The sequence below is a fragment of the Panthera tigris genome, chromosome E2 (genome assembly GCF_018350195.1).
Source record: "Panthera tigris isolate Pti1 chromosome E2, P.tigris_Pti1_mat1.1, whole genome shotgun sequence".
Lineage (NCBI taxonomy): Eukaryota > Metazoa > Chordata > Mammalia > Carnivora > Felidae > Panthera > Panthera tigris.
In genome coordinates this window covers 51,731,214-51,752,408 of record NC_056674.1, presented here as the reverse complement: position 1 = coordinate 51,752,408, position 21,195 = coordinate 51,731,214, and the positions used below count along the sequence as shown (strand labels likewise).

General features: G+C 46.9%; 1 protein-coding gene across 1 annotated transcript in view; it reads right to left on the bottom strand.

The window, feature by feature from the left end:
• The window catches only part of WWOX (WW domain containing oxidoreductase), a 977,998-nt gene extending 960,346 nt beyond the window's left edge, over nucleotides 1–17,652 (bottom strand). The window contains exons 1-4 of the mRNA XM_042969270.1: nucleotides 17,270–17,652; nucleotides 10,894–10,958; nucleotides 10,473–10,530; nucleotides 8,381–8,559 (exon numbers count right to left, since the gene is read on the bottom strand). Of these exons, the coding sequence (XP_042825204.1) occupies nucleotides 8,381–8,559; nucleotides 10,473–10,530; nucleotides 10,894–10,958; nucleotides 17,270–17,376 (409 nt within the window). The 5' untranslated portion in view covers nucleotides 17,377–17,652. The remainder of the gene's footprint in view (nucleotides 1–8,380; nucleotides 8,560–10,472; nucleotides 10,531–10,893; nucleotides 10,959–17,269) is intronic.
• Between the last annotated feature and the right edge of the window lie 3,543 nt (nucleotides 17,653–21,195).

The following is a 21,195-nucleotide window of genomic DNA, read 5'->3' as shown; positions in this document are numbered from 1 at the left end:
ACTCCAGCCCCCTCAGCCCCATTAACTCAGGGGCTGTGTGACCTGGGGCAAGTCACCTCACCTGCTTTTGTTCAGACTCCTTTCAAGAAGGCTGTGCGCCCTGGGGTGAGAATTAAGTAAGACATGTGTGGAAGCCTTGTGAATTCTGAAGGGCTATGGATAGGAGATGATATGACAGTAATCAATAAATGCTAATCTGGAATAATTAAGTACATTTTACAGGTAAGGGTGAAAACGAAACATATTGCACTACTGTTCACCTCCATTTCCATGCAACTACACAAGAAACTGCTTTGATCGTGATTTTGTTCCCCTTTGTAGGAGAGAGCGCGCTCACAGGAAAGGCCTCGCTCCATCTACCTTGCCAGTGTGTCCCCAACCCTAGAGAAATTATAAAAAGCACTGAAATATGAGCTTCCTCGCCCCGCCCCACGTCACGCACACAAACTCTCTCTCCCGTTCTCTCCTGCTCTTGACCGCATGAGCGCACAGCCTCACATCTCGCCTCGGGTCCAGTGAGGAAACCTTGACTTGCTTTCGGAGACAGCACGATGGGAATCGGGCTTCGAACAAGGCTCCGGAACACCACGCAGCACAGCCTGCTGAACGAGTCACTCACCGGTTTGAAACAATTAGATCCCAACTGTGTCACACGACTACTTAATATAGGAGGACACTTCCTCTTCACCTCCTTTAGTTGGGCTGATACAGACCAGCATCCCATGCGATGTAGTGCTGTCTACGAAGCCCGAGGAAGAGGACACATTTAGGCCAGAAACTCCTGCCTTTGCAATTTCGATCAACCTGCCAAAGCCTTCACTTAAAACAGCTTTGCAAGAAGGCCTACCGGCCACCCCAAACGTTATTCTGGAAAAGGCCGAGGACGTAGGTCTGAAGAGCACAGCGTAGGTGCTGTACCAAGCACAGGAAAGGATGTGGGCCACGTCAGACTAAACAAGCCAGGACCCAGGGGGTTTCAACGGCCAGCACACCGTTGATCACAATATCCGTAATAATTCCCAGAATAACCATCTAGTTGTGACAATTTTTATTTCATAAAAAAACAGACGCATCTGTTTACGAACGACCAAAATAGCTTTCCTCCAGTGAAAACGTTCTGGGGTGTTACAAGTGTATTCACAACGCTTTCCCGTCTCCATCATCTTTAGGAGAGAAAAAGTAAGCTGCTGAGAAAAAGAATGGTACAAATAAAAAGTAATGTAACGTAGTGTACTCGTTCTGTCCCCATTTAAAATTTGAAAATAAGCAGTTTCATGTTTCCTTTCCTGGGCCAAATTTCTGTTTGAGAACCGAAGCATGCAATTAATGGGTTGCCTCAAACTCTAGTTAGAGGGCCAAAATAAAAATCACACTCCTTAAGATCTTGTACGCACACGGCCCTGGCTACTTGCTTCACCTTAAGTATTTGGTTTCCTATGGCCTCTCTTATTTAAGAAACATATACTGGATCCAAAAGGACATAGTTTCTACTAGTACAAAAACATATCATTAATAAACAGTTTGATTACAAATAATTATATAATACTGCATAAGGCTGAGGTGGCAGGGGCAAGGAAGCTCTATGTTCTTAGAAAAAATTCTAAGATCACCAAGGCATTCTAAATGAACCTTAAACAGAGGCATTAATATTTAAATATTACAATTTCTACTTAGAAAAAAAAAAATCACATTATTGATAGGCCAGCACACTCAAAACCAATAATGTCACAAAAACACATGCCCTTGTGTAATCTGGCAGAACAGGGCTGCTCCTTGAACACAATGGACCTTTTTATTAAATGGACCTCTTCATCCTTGGCATTTTATACAAAAAAACAAAACCCAGAAAAAAAAAAAAGGGAGAAAAGGAAAAAGAAACAAACATGACACCAGGAACAGTCTTCAGTTTGAACTCTTTCACCGAGAAGTACAGGGACTAAAAGATATGTTAGGAAACTAAAAGGTATTATTTAACAAAAATGAAAGCAAGACCAGCTGAGGAGGAAAACTATATTCGGCAGCCACTGACCGCTTTTGTTTAACGGTATCAAAGAGCAACAGAGCCCTCTAGTGGAGGAAAGACAGAACTGTATGAAGACCTTTCTCTTCCAGGCTAATTTATTCCAGAAAATATGCACAACACTTTCTCCAGAACACTCACTATGTCACTGTAGTATGGAAAACCAAAAGATCTAAATACTTTAACTGGGTATTATGTGAAATAATTTCCAAAGTTTCAAACTTTGTAAAACACCTGCAACCTCAAGTCAGGGTAGAAATCCTATTTTTTAAATATTTGCTTTGGGGCGCCTGGGTGGCGCAGTCGGTTAAGCGTCCGACTTCAGCCAGGTCACGATCTCGCGCTCCGTGAGTTCGAGCCCCGCGTCGGGCTCTGGGCTGATGGCTCGGAGCCTGGAGCCTGTTTCCGATTCTGTGTCTCCCTCTCTCTCTGCCCCTCCCCCGTTCATGCTCTGTCTCTCTCTGTCCCAAAAATAAATAAAAAACGTTGAAAAAAAAAAAAAAATTTAAATATTTGCTTTAAGTTATGACTTTGAACCATTTTGTCATTGAACAATAACTTATATGACCCTCTCTTGTTATAATGGCACTGAAACAAATGATTGAAAATCTAAACCTACATGCAAGTATGAAATTCCACTCAGATGACAAAAGAGTTTGGGATCTAAAGAAAAAAATATGTACCAACTTACACATAATTTATATGTTATTATATGTTTATATATACTTAAATATCCTTTGTATATTACCAATTATGAGATGAGGCTCATTAGAATATCTCAGTTGGTCTCTTCCTTTGGATATATAGCTTTCTTAAGATTTCCACATACTGTGAGCTAGATCATGTGATCTCTGTGGACATTCAGTGTCTAAGAATATTTCAGCATAAAATGGTCATTTAATCCATAAGGTACTAATTCTCAATTTTATGTGATATCATTCAAGCACTTTTTTTAATATTGCCAAAAATCTCAAAATGGCTTTGGAACAAAATAATTTTAAAGCCTTTTTACTTAATATACAGGTATATTTTAGCATAAAAGAAAAGTGGTCACAAAAGTTTTTCATTTAAAATGAGAGTTTAAATTTCTAAAAGTTATTTAGATCATTTCAGAAATTATCTCTCTCCAAATGAGCACCAGTTTCTTAAAAAGAAGATAAATGCCAAGATCCCACTATTCTGAGTCGTACTGACAGTCGGGAAAGGAAAGGAGGCATTTCAGCCTCCCAAGTGCAATGACAATGACCCTGTACGAGTACATTCTGACAAAGAAAATGACTCCCAAGTTAGTCTCTGGCCTTGGATTTATGGGAGCTTTGGGAATAACTGGGGGGCAAAAAAAGTAAACGTATGGTTTAGGACAGAAGGCAAAATGTAGTAACACTAGGTGTGGAAAAGAGAGCAAAGAACTGAAGGCATAAAAGAAGTTAGTCCAGTTCCTAAAGGTGAAGTGTAGGTGTAAAATCCTCAGAATACACTTCTGTACGTGAAGAAGATACTTTGCCTGTATTACTGTCGAACTGGTAGAATTTATACTAGATACGAATTCATCATGGAGGCGACCAGAGGGATAAAAGAACACGGCAACTATGCTTTGCACCATAATTTCAACACATGATTTAGGAACAGGACCCCAAGCTTTAAAATACGGGCTCTCAAAAGCCAAAACGTGCAATTTCAATGTCATACTCTAATGTCATTTTGGGATTCCTACATGAAAATCTGATACCTTCACTTTGTTTTAGGAGAACAAATTTAGGGGGGATTTTCACAGCTTGAACATACCCATTATCTCAAAATGGATCAATTTCGTTATTTAAATAAATACACATCATCAGAATCCCTGTAATAAAACACAGGGAGGTGATTATATAACATAAATACCAACAGATAGTGAAGCGTAAGTCCTAAAACACACTTCACTGTATATACCAAGGTGGCCAGCTAGTATTTCTTCAGGGAACAAAAGTTTTATTCCTGCTGATGAGTTCTGCGGCTCACAAATCGAAAGCAGACCAGGCTATCCTAGATCTAAAGTCACGACATCTGATGCAGCCCAATGTTATGAAGGTTCAAAAGGCCACAGGAACTTTTCAACTTGAATCAACTCCGGAAGGGACTGAAACATCAAATTTAAACTAGTGGCAGTTTAAGGCCGCAAGGAGAAACTTTCAGCATCATTGCCAATGAACATCACACTGAAAGTATCTCGTTTGCTCATAGCTGTGACTAGTTTTTAAGTGGACATTTGACAAAATCTGGTCTCACTCCTTAAGTGTGATCGTGCTGCCTGCTCGTGGCAACAGAGTGCGTGAGTCCCAACAAAAGCCCCTGCTAACGGGAGACCGTCAACAGGGAGGGCGCTGTCCCACACTGGGCGCTCAGCGAACCCCTCACTGGAAGAACCCTGCCTCTGACGGGCACATGTCAGCCCGCAGATCCAAGAAGGTGGCACTTCAGACGGAACCATTTACACGCAGAGCCAAATCAGGGCGAATGACAGGTTGAGTCTAGAAAAGCAGCGATGGGGTCCTCCAGGGTGGGAAATCCTAGCCTAACACATCCCCTCTCCCGAGACTTCCCGGTGAGGTGTGTATTTAACGATCACTGTTAAATGGCGGCAGCCATGTCCACTCAGCTTTACCAAATCGAAGCCAGCAAACAAGCCACTAAATCCAGAGTCGCCACTCAGCCGACCCTCCCTGCTCAGCGCCACGCCGAGCACAAACGGAAAGCAGTTCCTCCCCCGTGTCTACTGGTTAGCGGTCGCGACTGTGGGGTTCCAGGCCTCTTGGTTTGCTAGAAGCAGCTCTGGGTGAAGAGATGGCTTCCCCCGGGGCATTGAGAGGCTGATCTCCACAGAGAGGGGTCCAAGCTACAGCTCTCAATCTACAAAGGTCTTCAGGTTCAGAACGCTGGTTGGACAAAGGTCAAGGAGAGAAGAGCGTTAGTTTCCGAGGAGACAACTTCCGAATGCTGCGAACGCTCGCAGCTCCCTAAAAAAAGGGGACAGAGCTGAAGCCGGGGGTGCAAGCCACGGGCGGGATGTCCCCAGCAGTTACACACAGTGAGCGGGCATCAATTTATCTAAATTTTATCTAAACTGTGGCCAATTTAGAGAATGTTGGGGTGACATCATGTTAAAGGGATTACCATCATTTAATGCAGGTGGCAAACTCTCTCTGTAAAGGACCAGAGAGTAAATATTTCAGGCTTTGCAAAGCCATATGGTCTCTACCGTGATTACTCAGTTTTGCTGATAACACGAAAACAGCCACAGACAAAATGGAAACAAACGGGAGTGGCCGTGTTCCAACAAAACTTAACTTACAAAATCAGACACCAATGAGACTTAGCCCACCAGCCAGGGTCTGCCGACCCCGAGTCTAGATAGCTGAACTGCATCAGCAGCAATGCCTGGTTACAGCCGTGAAGTGTGAAAGCAAAGATTTCAAGAACGCATAATGCTTTGTGCCGACATCTCTTCAGAATCCTTCTATCTCCCAGAATCATTCTGATCTTTTTGAGCTGAATTAAGTGGGAATCCCTCCAAATGCCTTCCTTAGTACTACAAACTATTGAAAATTCGAAAAACTCTAAATATAGCTCTGTATCACTCACAGCCAGAGGAGGAAGACAATCACACAAAATCTGCTAAGAGGCTGCTTCAAGGTGGGCAGGCTCCCAGTGCCTCAATGAAGTTCATCAAGGAGAGGTGTCCCCTCTTACCTCCTGACCATCCCCGCCCGTCAGAGAGAGCGAGGCTCACCGAGAGCAAATTCCAACAAGGCAATGCCTTGTGGAGAATTTTAAAAATATAAAAAATAAACAGTCACTGGAAATACCAGGTTTGGAAATCAGCATTTACAAAGCAAATTGGGTTACCTATGTTTTTAGTCAAGGAGTCACCGCTCCCAAAATAAACACTGCTCTGCTTTGTTCCAGCCCACACTACTCCTAAGAGAACAGACATCCACAAGGGTAAAGGCTGGACAGTTAACGCACAGAAGGCAGGCTCCAAATTTTGCCAAGAGGAAAGTGAACGCCAACACCATTAAAGCTCTGATGGAAGATGGTTCCGGAATGCCCACAAGTCTTGGAAATGAAGATGCTCAATTCACCCCGCATTCAGTTATTTCATTTGAAAAGTGGTGATAGCAATTTATAAATTGACATGTTTCACAGTTCAAGAGAAGGAAGGACTTTATCTAGAAGCCACAGCCTACTTGGGCAAGGACGCTTTCTAAGGCAGCCACGCGGGATACAAAAGCGAACTTAGGGATGATGAAAAGCCACGAGCCTCTCTTCAGCCTCTTTTCTTTAAGCCTGAAACCACTGCTGCTGAGGGAAGGTTATTTGCAAGGATTTGATTGCTCGGAATTTTCAGTGCGATATTATTTCAAAAACTAAGCATAAAAACCTTTAGCGCCACCTGGACCTACGCTTCCCAAGAGTGGAGAAGAGAGGGGCTGAGGTGTCGGCACTAAAGGCAATTTCCAAGGGGAGGCTGGAGCTAGAGAAGAAGCCGGGGGGAGGAGGGTGTTTGAATAGGAAGAGCTGGTCGCCCCAAGACCCTCCCAGCACTCCTTCCACTCTGAGCTTTAGGATTCGCCACCACTGCTAACTGGACCACAGGCACCTGCCTGCACTGTCCACCAAGCGGATTACGGACATCAGAAAGGAAGAGTCTTCAAGAGGTTCAAGGTCCATTCCAACGAACACCACATTCACTCTCACTGCTGCAGAATCCCCTCCTTTACGATGGTTACAGATCCATCGAAACACAGCTCTCGGTGTACTGTGAGCCAACTCAACTAGTCCTGGATCACAATCTTTGATGCTTTCGATGCTGCAAATCCTTGCTGGAGCATTAGCCATACCCAACGGTCTGCTATCTGACGTCAGACAGAACAAAGTTTGAACTCTCGCGCGGGAAATAGCCAGTAGTCACGTACCTTACTGATTAAAGGAAAAAACTGTCTAGCCAGAAGAGTAAAGGAATGAGATATTTTAGTTTCCTGGTTAACTGAGTGTTAAATTAAAAAAAAGAGGTTTTACTTAATTCCTTAAGCACTGATTTTTTTCTTAATTATTCCACACCGTGTTGGTCCACACCTTCACATAAGAACAGTCAAGGCAATCAACACAACATATTGCTTCTTGGGTGACTGAGGATCCAGCCATTATTTTTAGCACAGCATCATCATCAGTTTCCACATCAATGATGATTATATAGAATTCACCCCAATACAGAAGTTCGGAAGATATTCTGAGCCTACGATGAGGTCTGAGAGTTGATTTTAAATAAATTCCCTTTCAATTTTTAAAAATTCCATTTGCCTCTTTGCCTTCATAGACAAGCATAGTCAAGACTTCGGCTCTGGGACTATCGCCTGCTCGACTGTACAGAACGTATCTTCACCTCCCGCGCTCCCCCTGATGCTGCCGGGGGGTGTCTGCGGAGGTTCAAGAAGGAGTAACTGAAAATCAAGAAGGACAGAGCAAGGAGATAATGGAGGAGGTGCACAAAGGGTGAGAAGACAAAGCTTAAGAAACAGGTGGCCAACGAGGCGGGGGTGGGGGGACCGTGAGGGGCCAAAGGGCAGAGAGAACTTGCCAGAAGACATCCAAAGGTAATTCTATGTTTTATCTGCGTCCATCAACCTGAGGATGCAAATCAAAGCGGTTTCGTTCTTACAGGTACGTGCACTGATGTTAGTGGATCAAAACAAAGTAAGGATAAAATCACATGGAAAGTTCCTGTACAAGCCTCTGCTCTGCCACGGTTCCTTCCAGCAGCCCCTGATCCTAAGGAAGGACACCCTCTGGAGCCATCTACCTATGACGTCACTGCAGTTGAGACGGTTAATCCAGAGGTTAAGACAAGGACTAATTCCCCAGCTTCACAGAGGAACGAGATCCTGTTCCCAAAGGAACAGTTCAGTGACCAGCTGAACCCTGCAGCAACCTTTCTCCCCCTATTTCATTACCAGGCAATTCTGGTTTCAAAAACCCAGGTAGCTGAAATGTGTCCTCATACCACACAGACCGGGTCGGGAGCCCTCGCACGGAACGGGCTGTCTCCAGTCCTTCGAAACCAAAATGGCCACCACCTTGTGCTGAGTGCCCAGCCCTCAGAGAATTCACGGCCGACCCCCCCCCTCCGCCCCGCCCCCGGCAGCCCCCAGCAGCCTTGCATGAGAACAGTGCGGTTTAAAAAGAGGCCAGCGTCTTCACAGAACGATAGCAGAAAAGGCTATCAACACATTTTTAAATTAGATAACCACTACAAAAGATTTCATTACGGTTAAAATTTAAGGGACAAAAAAATAACAACAACGACCGTAAGGTATGGCCTACCTATGCCTGAATTGGCTCCGGTAACCACAACCACTTGGCCAGTGAAATCCCGGCCCTGGAGTATCTCCATGGCGGTGGTGCTGCTGTCGTATCTCTGTCTGCTGGTCGGCTTTGTAGGATTATCGTCCACAGTGAACGCCAGTCTTGGGTCCAAATAGGTGGTTCTTTTATTTATATGGCTGCAAAGGAGAAAGCAGTGAACCCAGGCATTTATAAACATGAGATAATCTTATAGTTTGGACTAGGCAAACCCCATTTTTCATGTACTAAAAAGGCTTATTCTTAACCCTGGAAAGAACTGGCATCCATTTAAGTCTGTCTTCTGGCCTCCAGAAGGATTACATTCCTGCCTGGAAAGATAATCATCAAATCCTTTTCTTCAGAACTGCCTGTAAAATACGCTGCAGCATACAGACAGCACTGCCTTGTATCCTAAGATCTCAAAAAAGGAGGCAGCTTTGGGATTTTTTTCTTTTTTTAATTCATGTAAATGTGGCTGTAAGATCTGTCAGCCACTCTTTTCCATAGATTTCAGTGAAATCTCTGAACCCTGTGCAAGGGCAGAGAGGGAGAAATCTCAAAATGATATTTAAAAAAAAAAAAAGTGTGAACATTCTGAAGTTGTAATGATTTTCATTTTAAGACCATATTCATACCTCCTTCAAGCACTATAGTTGTGATCTGGCTTTGAGCTAAGTCTTACAGACACAAAATTAAAATACATTGGTACACATGGATTACTAGGTTACTCCTATGTAACAGATTTATTTCTTTACATTTTAAATGTACTCTCTTTGACCGGAGACAAAAGACCTCAAAATATCTTAAAAACCATTAAGAACTAACTCTCCTGAATAGATGAGATTTTGTGACTTAAAGTTTACTTGTACTGTATGTGTGCGCCTAAAACGATATAGTTTAAAAATCTATGGGGCGCCTGGGTGGCTCAGTCAGTTATGCGTCTGACGTTGGCTCAGGTCATGATCTCACAGTTCGTGAGTTCGAGCCCCACGACAGGCTCTGTGCTGACAGCTCAGAGCCTGGAGCCTGCTTCGGATTCTGTCTCCCTCTCTCTCTGCCTCTCCTCCACTTGCTCTCCTTCTCTCTCTCAAAAATAAATAAACATTAAAAAAAATGTTTTTTAATCTATACTTATCACCCTATAAGTAGAGAGAGCCAAGAAGAAGCCAACTTTCATTTTACTTATAACCAGAGCTGCCACAGAGGCATTTGGACAGGCACAGTGTGAGAGGCCACAATGTGCTGTGGGGCCACCAGCCGGGGCCACATGTATACACCTCTCCCGGCTCCGCCCAGACTTCCCTTTGGGAGCCTGAGAGAAGCCAGGGTGAAAGCATGTGCACCATGGGAAGGGACCTGGGCTTTCCGCCCCATGCCCAACCCCAGCACAGGTTGTGGACATCATACCAGCACATCACGGTAACAGGCTCAGAGGAAAGGGGCCAAGGAACTACCCAGGAATTCAACAACATCAATGCTCAGTAGATAATATAAGTCACAGTATCTCTGTAAAAAAATAATAATAATAATAAGACTCCATGGCCATTAAGCACCACTGTCTTGAAAATATATATATGAGAAAATGCTCACAAGATATTACATGGGAATAAAACAGGTTACTGAATAATTCACACAGTACACTCCGTACTTTTTTCTAGTTTAAGGAAAGCATGTGTATAGAAACCAGACTTGGAGAATAAATCAAAAAACTGTTAAAAGTAGTTATTCCTACTGATAAGATTAGTTATATACACTACATGTTTTCCTATATTCAAGGTGTATTACTTTCACAACTAAAAATTTCTACTGTGAAGCAAAACAAGGGGCGCCTGGGTGGCTCAGTCGGCTGAACATCTGCCTCTTGATCTCGGCTCAGGCCATGATCTCACAGTAACATCAAGCCCCACAAGCCCCACGTCAGGCTCGGGGCATCAGCGTGCTTCCTGCTTGGCATTCCCTCCCCCTCTCTCTCTGACACACGCACACGCGTGTGTGGACGCTCTCTAAATAAACAAGTACGCTTTAAAAGAAAAGAAAAATGACTGAGAATAGCTTCTATACAGCCACTTACTCGACAAAAAAAACTTGTCCGTTCTCATCGGTCTCTTGCTCCCATCCATACGGCAAGTCTGAAACACAGGAAGGCTGGCAGGTCTGTGCGCGGCAGGGGTGGGGCGAACGGACACGCGGGCCAGGGTCCGGAGGCGCCACGCCCTCCCACCCCCCCACCCCGAAGCCTGGCCCACCGACGAGCAGCCACGCTGGGCCACACTCAGGCCGCGTGGCCGTCCCAGAAAGCCCAAGAGAGGTCACCCTCGCCAGCCCACCCCACTCTCATCGCCTCCTCCACCCCGTCCCGCGAGCTCCTCCGAGCAAGGAAAGAACCTTCGAGGAATGAGAGCGGCCTGTCACCCCTCTGACCGTGACAGTTTTCCTAGGTCATTTATGCTTTGAATACAAGGTTCTTCGCTCTATGAGAACAACATACGGACCTCCCGCTATTCGTTTTCTTTTTCCAGTTTTCGGGTGTTCCCACTGGGTCTTCTCTTCAGTGTGACTGTGAAGAAAAAAAAAAAAGTTAAAAATCCCCAAAAAACAGTAAGTAAAGGGTTACACTTCTAAAACTTAACAAGCTGCATTAACTTTTTTTTTCCCCTCCCAAATAATACTGTCTCTCAAGAGTAGTAAAGCCAGAGTTCAGAAAAGAAATACTCAGAGCATAAATGTTACTGTTTGCACCAGATCCAATTCCCTGGGTGGGGAAGAGCAGCAGCCGGAGGAAACCTCCGGAAAGAACGGCGCTGTGAGCTGCTCCAGAGGAGGAGGGGAAGGGCACTGGGAGCAGGTGTGGGTCGACCCCAGGAAGCTCACTCAGTGAAGCCCTCAGAGCATCACAAGGGGTCTGCATTTGTTTTCGCTTTATTCCGGGACAGGTGGCCAGACTTCAGCCTAGCATATAATGCCGATATTTAGAGATCATTAGATAGAATATGAATCTTAAGTATTTATTCTTCCCACAGATGCAACTTCAAAGTGTTTTAACACTGACTCCTAATTGCTCCCAAGAGGTATTTAAGAATGTGGCAGGAGGGTCCCAAAGGTCACCTAACTGCCCACCCAGCCAAGTTACTCAACTTCAGAACCTCGATTTTCCTACCTGCAAAATGGAAAGAACCCTAGAACTGATCTCAAGGAAATGCTATGAGGAAAGGTACCTAAAGGGTTGAACACAGTACCTGCGTGTAAAAAGCCTCAAAAGTGCTACCTATTATTTTAGACAAATCAGATATACAAACTAGTCTCATTTTTGTGGTAAATTTGGCATTTTATCTAACAGCATACAAAGTTATAATTAAAATCGTGAGCCAACAACAGACTAGAGACACCTGTTAACAGGTGATGAAGTGTCGGGAAAAACAGAAAATTACTGCATCAGAGAAGCAGCTGGATGTTGTCAGAGGCATTCAAAGGAGAGGCTGGATTTCCTAAAAGTTCACACACTCATGCCAAAGTAGAAAATAATGATTAATCACTGACATCTAGATGATAAAATCTCACTATTCCTTCCCCACCAATTGCTTTCAACAGAACAAACAGAGCAGGAATCCACTGGAAGATGTGACACCCAGCAAGCAAGGTTTTGTGGGAAATGCCGGCTTCTGGTCTGTTTTTGCAAACGCTCAGTGGCAGGTGCAGGGTCACGGGGGACACTGGACTCGGGGCCAAAGACTCGGGGGCCTGCATGCCTACGGTCAGCCAGTCTCCCTGCCCCACGGCCACCTCACAGAGCCACTGGAAAGGTAAGGGACGCTCTACCTGTGACAGCGACTGAACAGTGAAGTCACTGTACAAATGTAGGGTTATCAGCAGCAATGACCCACTTCTGCTTGTACCTTGGCCACCACGAAATCCTGCTTGCAGAAAGGGAGACCCTGAGTCCCCGGTAAGGACGAGCCCCTCCTCGCTGACACAGCCCCTGCGTCTCCTCGCACACTGGAGGGAGCGGCCAGCAGACAAAACGGACACCTCCAAGGACACACGCCGCTCCCACTCTTTGCCCTGCCCTACCCCCTGCTTCTCAAGAAAGTTTACGGGGGCGCCTGGGTGGCTCAGCCAGCTGGACATCCGACTGCAGCTCAGGTCATGATCTCGAGGTTCATGAGTTCGAGCCCCACGTTCGGCTCTGTGCTGACAGCTCAGAGCTTGGAACCTTCTCTAGATTGTGTGTTTCCCTCTCTCTCTGCCCCTCCCCAACTCATATCCTCTCTCTCTCTCTCTCTCTCTCTCCCAAAAATAAGTAAAACATTAAAAAAATTAAACAACAAAAGTTTACAGATGTGATCATTTTCCTCTGCCTGGTGTTACGAGTAGTTTCCATCCCACAGGCAGGCATCAAATGAGCTTTGAGCCGAGCTGCTGAAAGTCCTGCCCTCGAGAATCCACAAAGTGCCCCTGTGAGAGGGACGCGGACCCTCTCGGGCAGGCGTGCGTCCAGCTGAACCCTCACACACCCAGCCGAACCCTCACACACCCAGCCCTGCACCTGCCCTCGTAGCCGCCCTGATGTAAACAGGGGGAGTGAATAAACGCTTTCCAAAGGAGCTGGAAAATCCTCTCAGAACATGTGCTTTCTATCCTGAAAGACAGGTAAAAAAAAAAAAAAAAAAAAAAAAAAAAAAAAAAAAAAAAAAAAAAAAAACAAGATAAACACTGTCACCCCCGTGTTTTTGACTTTGACAAAAAACGCCCAAGCCAGCGTTTCCTGACATTTCAGCCAGATCGCTCTCTGCTGGGACCGTCCTGTGCTCTGCAGGATGATTAGCTGTATCCCTGGTCTCTACCTACCAGATGCCAATATCCCACCGTTGTGGGATCAGAAAGCATCTCCAGATATCACCAACTGTCCCCTGAAGGACACAGTGTCCCTGGGGGAGAATCCCGGGCCTCACAGAAAAGAGCATAATTTGGTAGTAAGAATCTCAGAGCCAAGGCTCATGATTTCTGGCTCTCCCACTTACCAGCCGTGTGCTCTTACACAGGTGTTTAACCGCCCGGTGCCTCAATTTCCCCATTTGTAAAATGGGGACAGTAACACCAACCGCTTGGGGTTAGAGAGGGCTGAATGAGTTAATGTGTGTGAAGAACTAAGAACTGTGCCTTTCACACAGAAGTATTAATTTGAATAAATACTTACATGCAAAACTTAATTAAAAAGTGTTCTTAATTGTAACCTAAAATGACTTTTTAATGAACAGAAAAGCACGACACACGTCCCCAAAGTGTTATCTTCTTCTCCTTTAAACAGAAGCCCTCTTCTGTGTTTTCTTTTTCAATAAGCTTTTTTGTCACTTAAAGAGATAATTAACAGTGATCTTAATTTAAACCAAAAGGATCAAAATTAAATTCATACCACATTACATGGATATCATCTCAAGAATGCTATTCTAGAATTTTTTTTTTTTTTTTAAAGTATAGTTAACTTGGAGGCTGACAGCTGACCGTGAGGAGGGCTTCCGAAGAAAAGGGGGCTGGGGGGCGCATGGGTGGCTCAGTCGGTTGGGCGTCCGACTTCGGCTCAGGTCACAATCTCGCAGTACGTGGGTTCGAGCCCCACGTCGGGCTCTGTGCTGACTGCTCAGAGCCTGGAGCCTGTTTCGGATTCTGTGTCGCCCTCTCTCTCTGACCCTCCCCCTTTCATGCTCTGTCTCTCTCTGTCTCAAAAATAAAATAAATGTTAAAAAAAAAATTTTTTTTTTAATTAAAAAAAAAAAAAAAAAGAAAAAAAGAAAAGGGGGCTGGGGGTGAAGAGCCCAGAGGCACAGGTGCCTGCAGCGACAGCCCAGCACTGAGACCTCGTCCTTCCATGCCCACCTCCCGGCTTGGGCATAGGGGCTGCTCTGGACCATTTGAGGGACGGAAGAAAGGCCCACCAGCTCTCTCTGGTGCCAGGTCTGCCCTCAGGGGCAGGGTCATCCTCTCCCTGAAAGCCCAGCCTGGTGGGCCTGGAGCCATGTGACATGTGTGCTTCTGACTACACCATGGGAAAGCACGAGGCGCCCACAGAAGCCACACGATGGGAGAGGGGCAAAGCTATGAGTCCGCGAGGGGGTCTCATTAGGATCCCAGAGTCTCACTGGAAGCTACAGCCTCTGTCCTTGGGGGTGGCCTTGCTGCCATTGAGAGGAAGACCACATGAAAACAGTAAGGACGCAAGGGGCAGTCTTCTTTCAGCCCATTAGCAGTTTCCCAACCCCCAAGAGAGAACAAGTAACCCTTTCAGAGTTAGAAGAAAAGGGCCAGGATGCTTGCAGGTCAAGAGAGATCAAGGGGAATCCAGGATTAGGCTTGGTCAGAGGCATGCTTCTGCCTGGAGAGCTAAAGAACAGAGAGCCAGGGAAACTGGAGAGAGGGACCCCCAGTTAGGACCCAGCCAAGCCCTGTCCCTACATTCAGTGTAAACAATGGGACCAGACAGGCCAGTTTGAGACCCAAAACACTGGGGAGGGCTGGGAGACTGCCTTTTTGGAGTCCGTACGTGCACCACTGAAAGCCCTGGCCGTGGGCCCCCAGAAGCTCTCAGAGGAGCTGGCTGGGACATGCAGACCTTATTTAGTGAAAGCAGCACCCAGACACTGGATGCCATCGAGGAAGGAAGCAGATGAGAAAGGCCACCCAACATAAGGGGAAAGGCAGGGTGACCCCAGGCTCCAGGCAAACTTGACAGGAAGCCAGGGGGCCTAGGGTAGGTGGCCAGAACGAAGGCAGGCCCCACACAAAGCAGCAGGCAGAGAAGGACTCTGACAGCCAGGGCCCCCGTGATGGGCACCGTTGCATTCCAAAGCCCAGTATGCCCCCCGCTCAGCGAGGCCGGAGGAAACCTTCACTGCATGAATTACTTCCCCCACTACACAGGGACTTACTTTGTCTCCTGGATGCTAAGCACAGGAGATACAGAAGGTAACAAGAAAAGGTCCCCCCCCTCACGAAACTTACAATCTGGGGAGAAGACAGTGCAAACGAGGACAGTATGGCTAAAATGACTATAGGCAGGGCCAGGTACCATGACTCAGATAACAAGGTGCCAGGAGGAGGGTGCAGGGGTCAGGGACAAGGGGAAACCAGTAGCAGTTAAGCTCAGCATGGAGGGGATGACAAAACCCTTCGTGCAGCAATCCAGGCAGAGGGAACGGCGAGTGGGCGCTCAGAAGCTGCCTGGAGCCTGGCTACAGCCTAAGGGCTCCCTGTGGCTACGCTCATCCCTTCCGTTCTCCAGACCCAGAGACCACCTTCCGAAATATGAAAGACATAAACCCCTTGGCACCCCCCTGGATCCAAGCCTTCAGGGGATCCCCGGGTCCTGCCGATGGGGCCCCAGCTCCCCGACAAAACGCGGACTTTCTGTGCCGCCTCAATCTTCCCACGCCGCCAGCGGCACTCACGCCACACGGAGGCCTCCGCTCAGTTTCCTCCACCTGGGCCGGTCCCGAACACTCCCAGGAGTTGGGAGGCCAACTCTCGGGCTCACCTGCGGTGTCCCCCACCTCCCCACACATGCCTCCTGCCAACAGGCTGCCGCTCACTATATACAGGCTGCACGGGAACCACCCACGCGCCACTCTGCCATGTAACAACGGGTGACAACTGGGCCTTATTTATCTCAGTATAACCAGCGCCCAGCAAAAAGCCTGGCATGTGATAAAACCCCAATGTGTCGTGAATAAATCAACTCTCCAAGGTCTTCCTTTTTTTTTTTTTTTTTTTTTTCTTTTCTGGTTTTCTTTCTACCAAGCAACCAAAGACAGCAGTGGCTCACAACCTGGGGTAGGTAAGAATCGCCTGGTCGGATTTGACACCATACCAATGGAGGCGGGGAGGGCCCAAACCAGTTAAATGAGAAGCGCAGGAGGAGGAACTAAAGAAAAGATATTTTCGACATTTTCCAGGTGTTGAAAATCACTGATTTACACCCACGTTTCTCAAAGCCAATTGATAACCTGCCTTACGTGGAAAGCCTAGAAAACACAGATTCCGAACCACGGTGGGTGCCTGCGGCATGAGGGTCTCTGAAATCTGTATTTGGGGCCATTGGCAGGTGATTCTAATATCAGGCTTAAGTGCTGTCACAGCTGCAGGGTGGTTGGGGGTAAGTGAAATCATTGAGCATGGAGTACTTATGAGATCTGTACTAAGTGCTTTATGTACGCGGCCTCAATTAAAACTCTATCAACCCATTTTACAGATGAAAAAGACTGAGAGTTCTTTCAATGGCCCAAAGCCACACACTTAATAACGGCAGAAAGGGCCTGCTACTAGTGTTTCCAAAACTTTGCTGGGAAACTGCTGGAGCTCTATTATATATGCATACAGATGTATGTGTGTGTATATAAATATATGTACATACACACACACACACATACATAACTATATTAGGAGATTTATTTAAAATACATACTTCCAGCTCCCTGCCCAGACCCCCGAGGCATCAGCTTTTTTTTTTTTTCCTGATTTTTTTTTTTTTTTTTTTTCTTCCCGAGGGTATAAGGCCTGTTAGCCACCAGGGCACCGTGCAGCGCCGCTTCGTGAGCAGCAGAGGGCGCGCCTGAGCGCTGCCAGGTGACCCCACTGGACCCAGGGCCCAGAAAGGCTGCCGACCCCTCCTCAGGACCTCGGGGGCCTCCCCGTGGAAGCTCTTTAAGTATCACTGCCGCTCCGCGCGGCCAAGCCAGGCTGCAGCGCCGGCCCGCGCCGGCCCCGCGCAGGTGGCGTTCGGGGCAGCGCAGGGTCCGGGGCACGTGAGGCCGTCAGGGTTCCAGGTGCGGCCCCTTCCAGGTGTGTCCCAGGCCCGGCGGCCCCCCTGCGGCCCCTTACTTGGCATAGTAAACCCAGCCGTCCTTGGTGGTTCTCTGCTCCCAGCCCGGGGGCAGCTCGTCCTCGCTGTCCGTGTCGTCCAGGCCCGCGTAGCGCAGGGCTGCCATGGCGGTAGGGGAGGCGGTCGGTCACCCCCTCGCTCCGTCACCCGCTGCCGGGTCTCCGCGCCCAGGAACTCACTCCCGCTACAACCGAGCGCCGCGCGCGGCGAGACCCAAACGCTCGCGCCTGCGCAGTGCGCCGCCCAGAGCCGCTCTGCAGACTGGGTAACTGAAATCCAGTCTCCGGAGTTTCGGGGCTGCCGGGATGAAAGGGGCGTGGTCCAGGAAGAGCCCTGGTTGAGAGCACCGGAGAGGGCGCACTGCCGCTCGGCTGGAAGTAAAAGCCGGTGAACGCTCTGTGACTCAGGAGATGGAGCTGAGCTTCGTCCACCTCCCGGGCCGCAGAGAAGGGGCGTGGGCATCCAGTCACGGTCCAGAACTCCGCCCGTTGCTGAGCGACCTGCAATGACTTCCGCGTTGTTCTGGCCAATCCTGCAGGAGCTCCAGCAAATGAGCATCCTGGGAAATGTAGGCCAGGCCCAGCAGGACGAGACAGCGGAGAAGAAAGGAGGGATGCGGCTGCTGGCTTTCTGGCGTCTGGCCTCTACTTCTTCTAGAACGTTATAAAGAGTGGACGTTCCTGCTTAGAAACCTTCCAGAGCTTACCATCACCCAGGCTGATTCACAAACTTCATTGTGCATGGAATCGTAACGCTGTAACGCTGGGAGCGTTAAAAAATGCCAACTCCCGCAACCTTCTAATGACCCAGACTTGGAAAAGTTTTTTCCAGCCACAGCAAGATACTGCTTATAAATAAAGGGCTAACGTTTATAAAGGGCTTAATTATGGGCCAAAAATTCATTGACTTATCTTTTTCATGTACCGGACACGTGGGCAGGGTTAGAAGAAAGAACAGAGGAATGACCGGCAGTGGAGACTGTATTGCTTATATTACAATTATTTATTTTATCCGCGTACTCCTGACGGAACTCACAGAGCACCACCACGTCTTACGCTTCTTTCTATCGCCAGCGCTTAGTAAAATGCCTAGACCTACAAGTTTATTGAAAGAAAGAAATGAATGAATCAATGTGATTTCTTAGGTTTGGCCCTCGACAAATCGACCTAGTTTAAAATGAAATTCCCAATTTACAAAATGGCTCTCTCGATTCCTCTTGGAGCACCTACAGGTATTCCGTATGTGTCCTGTGTCAAAAACTGGAAGTGTATCTTTAACTTGGCCTTGCCTAAGGAGTTTTCCAGAACATTCCCCAGTTGAAACTTGCTCCCCAACTCAGCGTTCCAGGGAAGTCTACTGACCAGGATTTCTGTGGCCTAGGTCTTGGAAGTATGTGAGCCTCCATCAGAGAAATTACGTATTTAAGGGGGTGGGAGGATGGGGAGGCAGGGGCCTGTGTTGTTTTTGGTCTTGTTCAAGTCCTAAAATTGATACGGCTTTGGGATTCCTGCTCTGCATGCTCTCTAGGGAAGAGACTTGCTTTCCTTTGAAGGTGCCCAACCAAGAACTAACCTAGTGAAAGTATATGTTACTTTTCACAGGTCTATCACATCTCAGATTTATCAAAACATCACTCTCCAATCCATGTGCATTTATTAACTTAATTAAAGTTAATAAATTAATAATTTAAGTTAATTAACTTAATTAACTTAATTAATAAGTTAATTAATGAGCTGCTCTTCTGCTCACCCCAATTTAAACCCTCGTCTCTGTCACCCAAGTCTGTTCATTCCTTCCATATAAGTAGAGATTAGGTCACAATGCCTCCTAATGATGGGGAGGAGAATAAATGGAATCAGTTGATGAGTCTTAGTCCCCCCGATCATAATCTGTATCTCTGTTCAAGGAATGACTGCTTAGGTTTCTCTCAGGTTGCCCTCACCACAACCTCTGCTGGCACCTGTTACCTACGACTCAGCCTCAGGCCACCGGTAGTGATAGAGTATGGCGTTTTCCCCAAACTTGGTGGTGGTCCCCTTGGTAAAATTCTCCACCTCTAGGCCAACAATCTGTTCTTCCTACTACTTAAATTATGCCCTCAGGGCTTCTCGTGCCATGAACATCAGGGTTTCTCAACCTCAGCGCTACTGACATTTGAAGCCAGATAATTCTTTGTTGGGAGGTAGGGGGAGGTCTGTCCTGTTGTAGGATACTTAGCAGTATCTCTGGCCTCTACCTGCTAGATGCCAATGGCATCCCTCTCCCCCAAGCTGTAACAACTAACAAGTCTCCAGGCTGTTGCCAACCGTGTGCCCGCTTGCGAACACTGATCTACGCTGACAGGAAGCCAGAAAATTACTAACTCACAAATTAAATGCTGCGATTTACTTAAGACATGGAACAGCCCCTTCCTGGGCAGAGATTCGCAAGGTGGGCAGACGCTGCTGGCTCGGATTGTCCATTCTCTAGCATTCCCCAAGGGCACTGGTTTCTTCGATTCCTAGTCCCTCAAAACAGGTGAGAGACAGGAGCTGACAGAAGTCTGGCTGAGTGGCCCAGACAATACTAATGATCCCAAATGGTTATGGTGACCTCATTTTATCCCTCTCTGTGGTCTCTGTCAGAATGCTAAAGAAGTAAGACAAGCGGGCATTTGGGGACTTGGGAGGGTAGGCCTGCCACACGTTACAGTTTACAGCCTTTTAGCTTCACTCCGATGATACTGTTTTGGTCTGATACTGTTTTGGTCATACTTATTTGATTGCGAGCAACAATTGAAAAGTTTATATCCAGGGTGCACGTGAGCTCCATTAAATGTTATCAGGGCCTTTGAGAGCCCAAGGACAGGTCCGTCTTTTTCCTCTCTTGGATTTCACAGTTTCTTGCTTCCCCTCTGTCTGCTCTGCTCTCTCTTTGCAGGCTTCCTTTATTTACTGACAGTTCTGTGCCCCCTTGAACTCCAGCTTACACATGGCTTTGTCTTTGGTCTCACAAGGATCTATAAGAGGGCAAGCTTAGTTAGTGTATACGATTATTATGGGTTTGGAGAGCCTTAGGTTTGGGAATGAGCCACGGTCCTCAAGATGTACCCCTAAGAAAGCCTAAAGAGCGGTTTGTTCTGGTAAAGCCAACTAAATCACATTGATTGGTAGTGAGGAGATTAAAGGAAAATTCAACGTGTGGTTCTATAACCGCACACCAGATGGCCCTATCTGCCCACGATTTGAAAGGCCAAAGACCACCCCCCACCCTTTCTGACAAGGATTTCTACATTTGAATTGTCTTTTCTCTTTGAGTGACCATTTATGCAGGAAGTGACAATTTATGACCATAGATCGATGCATTGTTGCTAAGAGCGGTTTTGTCATTACTCGCAGGGGACACAAGTTTTAGTGTAATATCCCCAGGGCCTCATGTCATTAGGTCATGTCATTACTGTGATGCTGGCCATCCCTGCCCCCACAAACGCACACACAGACACCCCAACAATTCTGCAAACCGGGTACACCTGAAATCGCCATTCTTTGAGAAATTAAGCTTCATGTTTTTGTGCCAAACTCCATAGGCTAATGAGACTTGGGAAGCTTCCTGGCTCTTCTGACAAACTTCTCGTGGGAGGTAATCAATAAGGAAGAATACTAGGCAGGATTCTCAGGCGAAACTGTCCTGAGCATTGTGGCCTTACGTAGGAAGGCGTGTTTGTATTTCACTTACTCATTCAAACACACAGTGAGTGAGAAAAAACTATGCCATGTGTCTGAGGAAAAAAAAAAACAACAACAAGAAAAACAAAACATCCCCTGCATCTAGAAACCAGTCGGTTAGGATAAGACCCACAGACGTACAGGGCACCTGGGTGGCTCAGTCAGTTAAGCTTCCAACTTCAGATCACGATCTCATGGTTCGTGGGTTCAAGCCCTGTGTT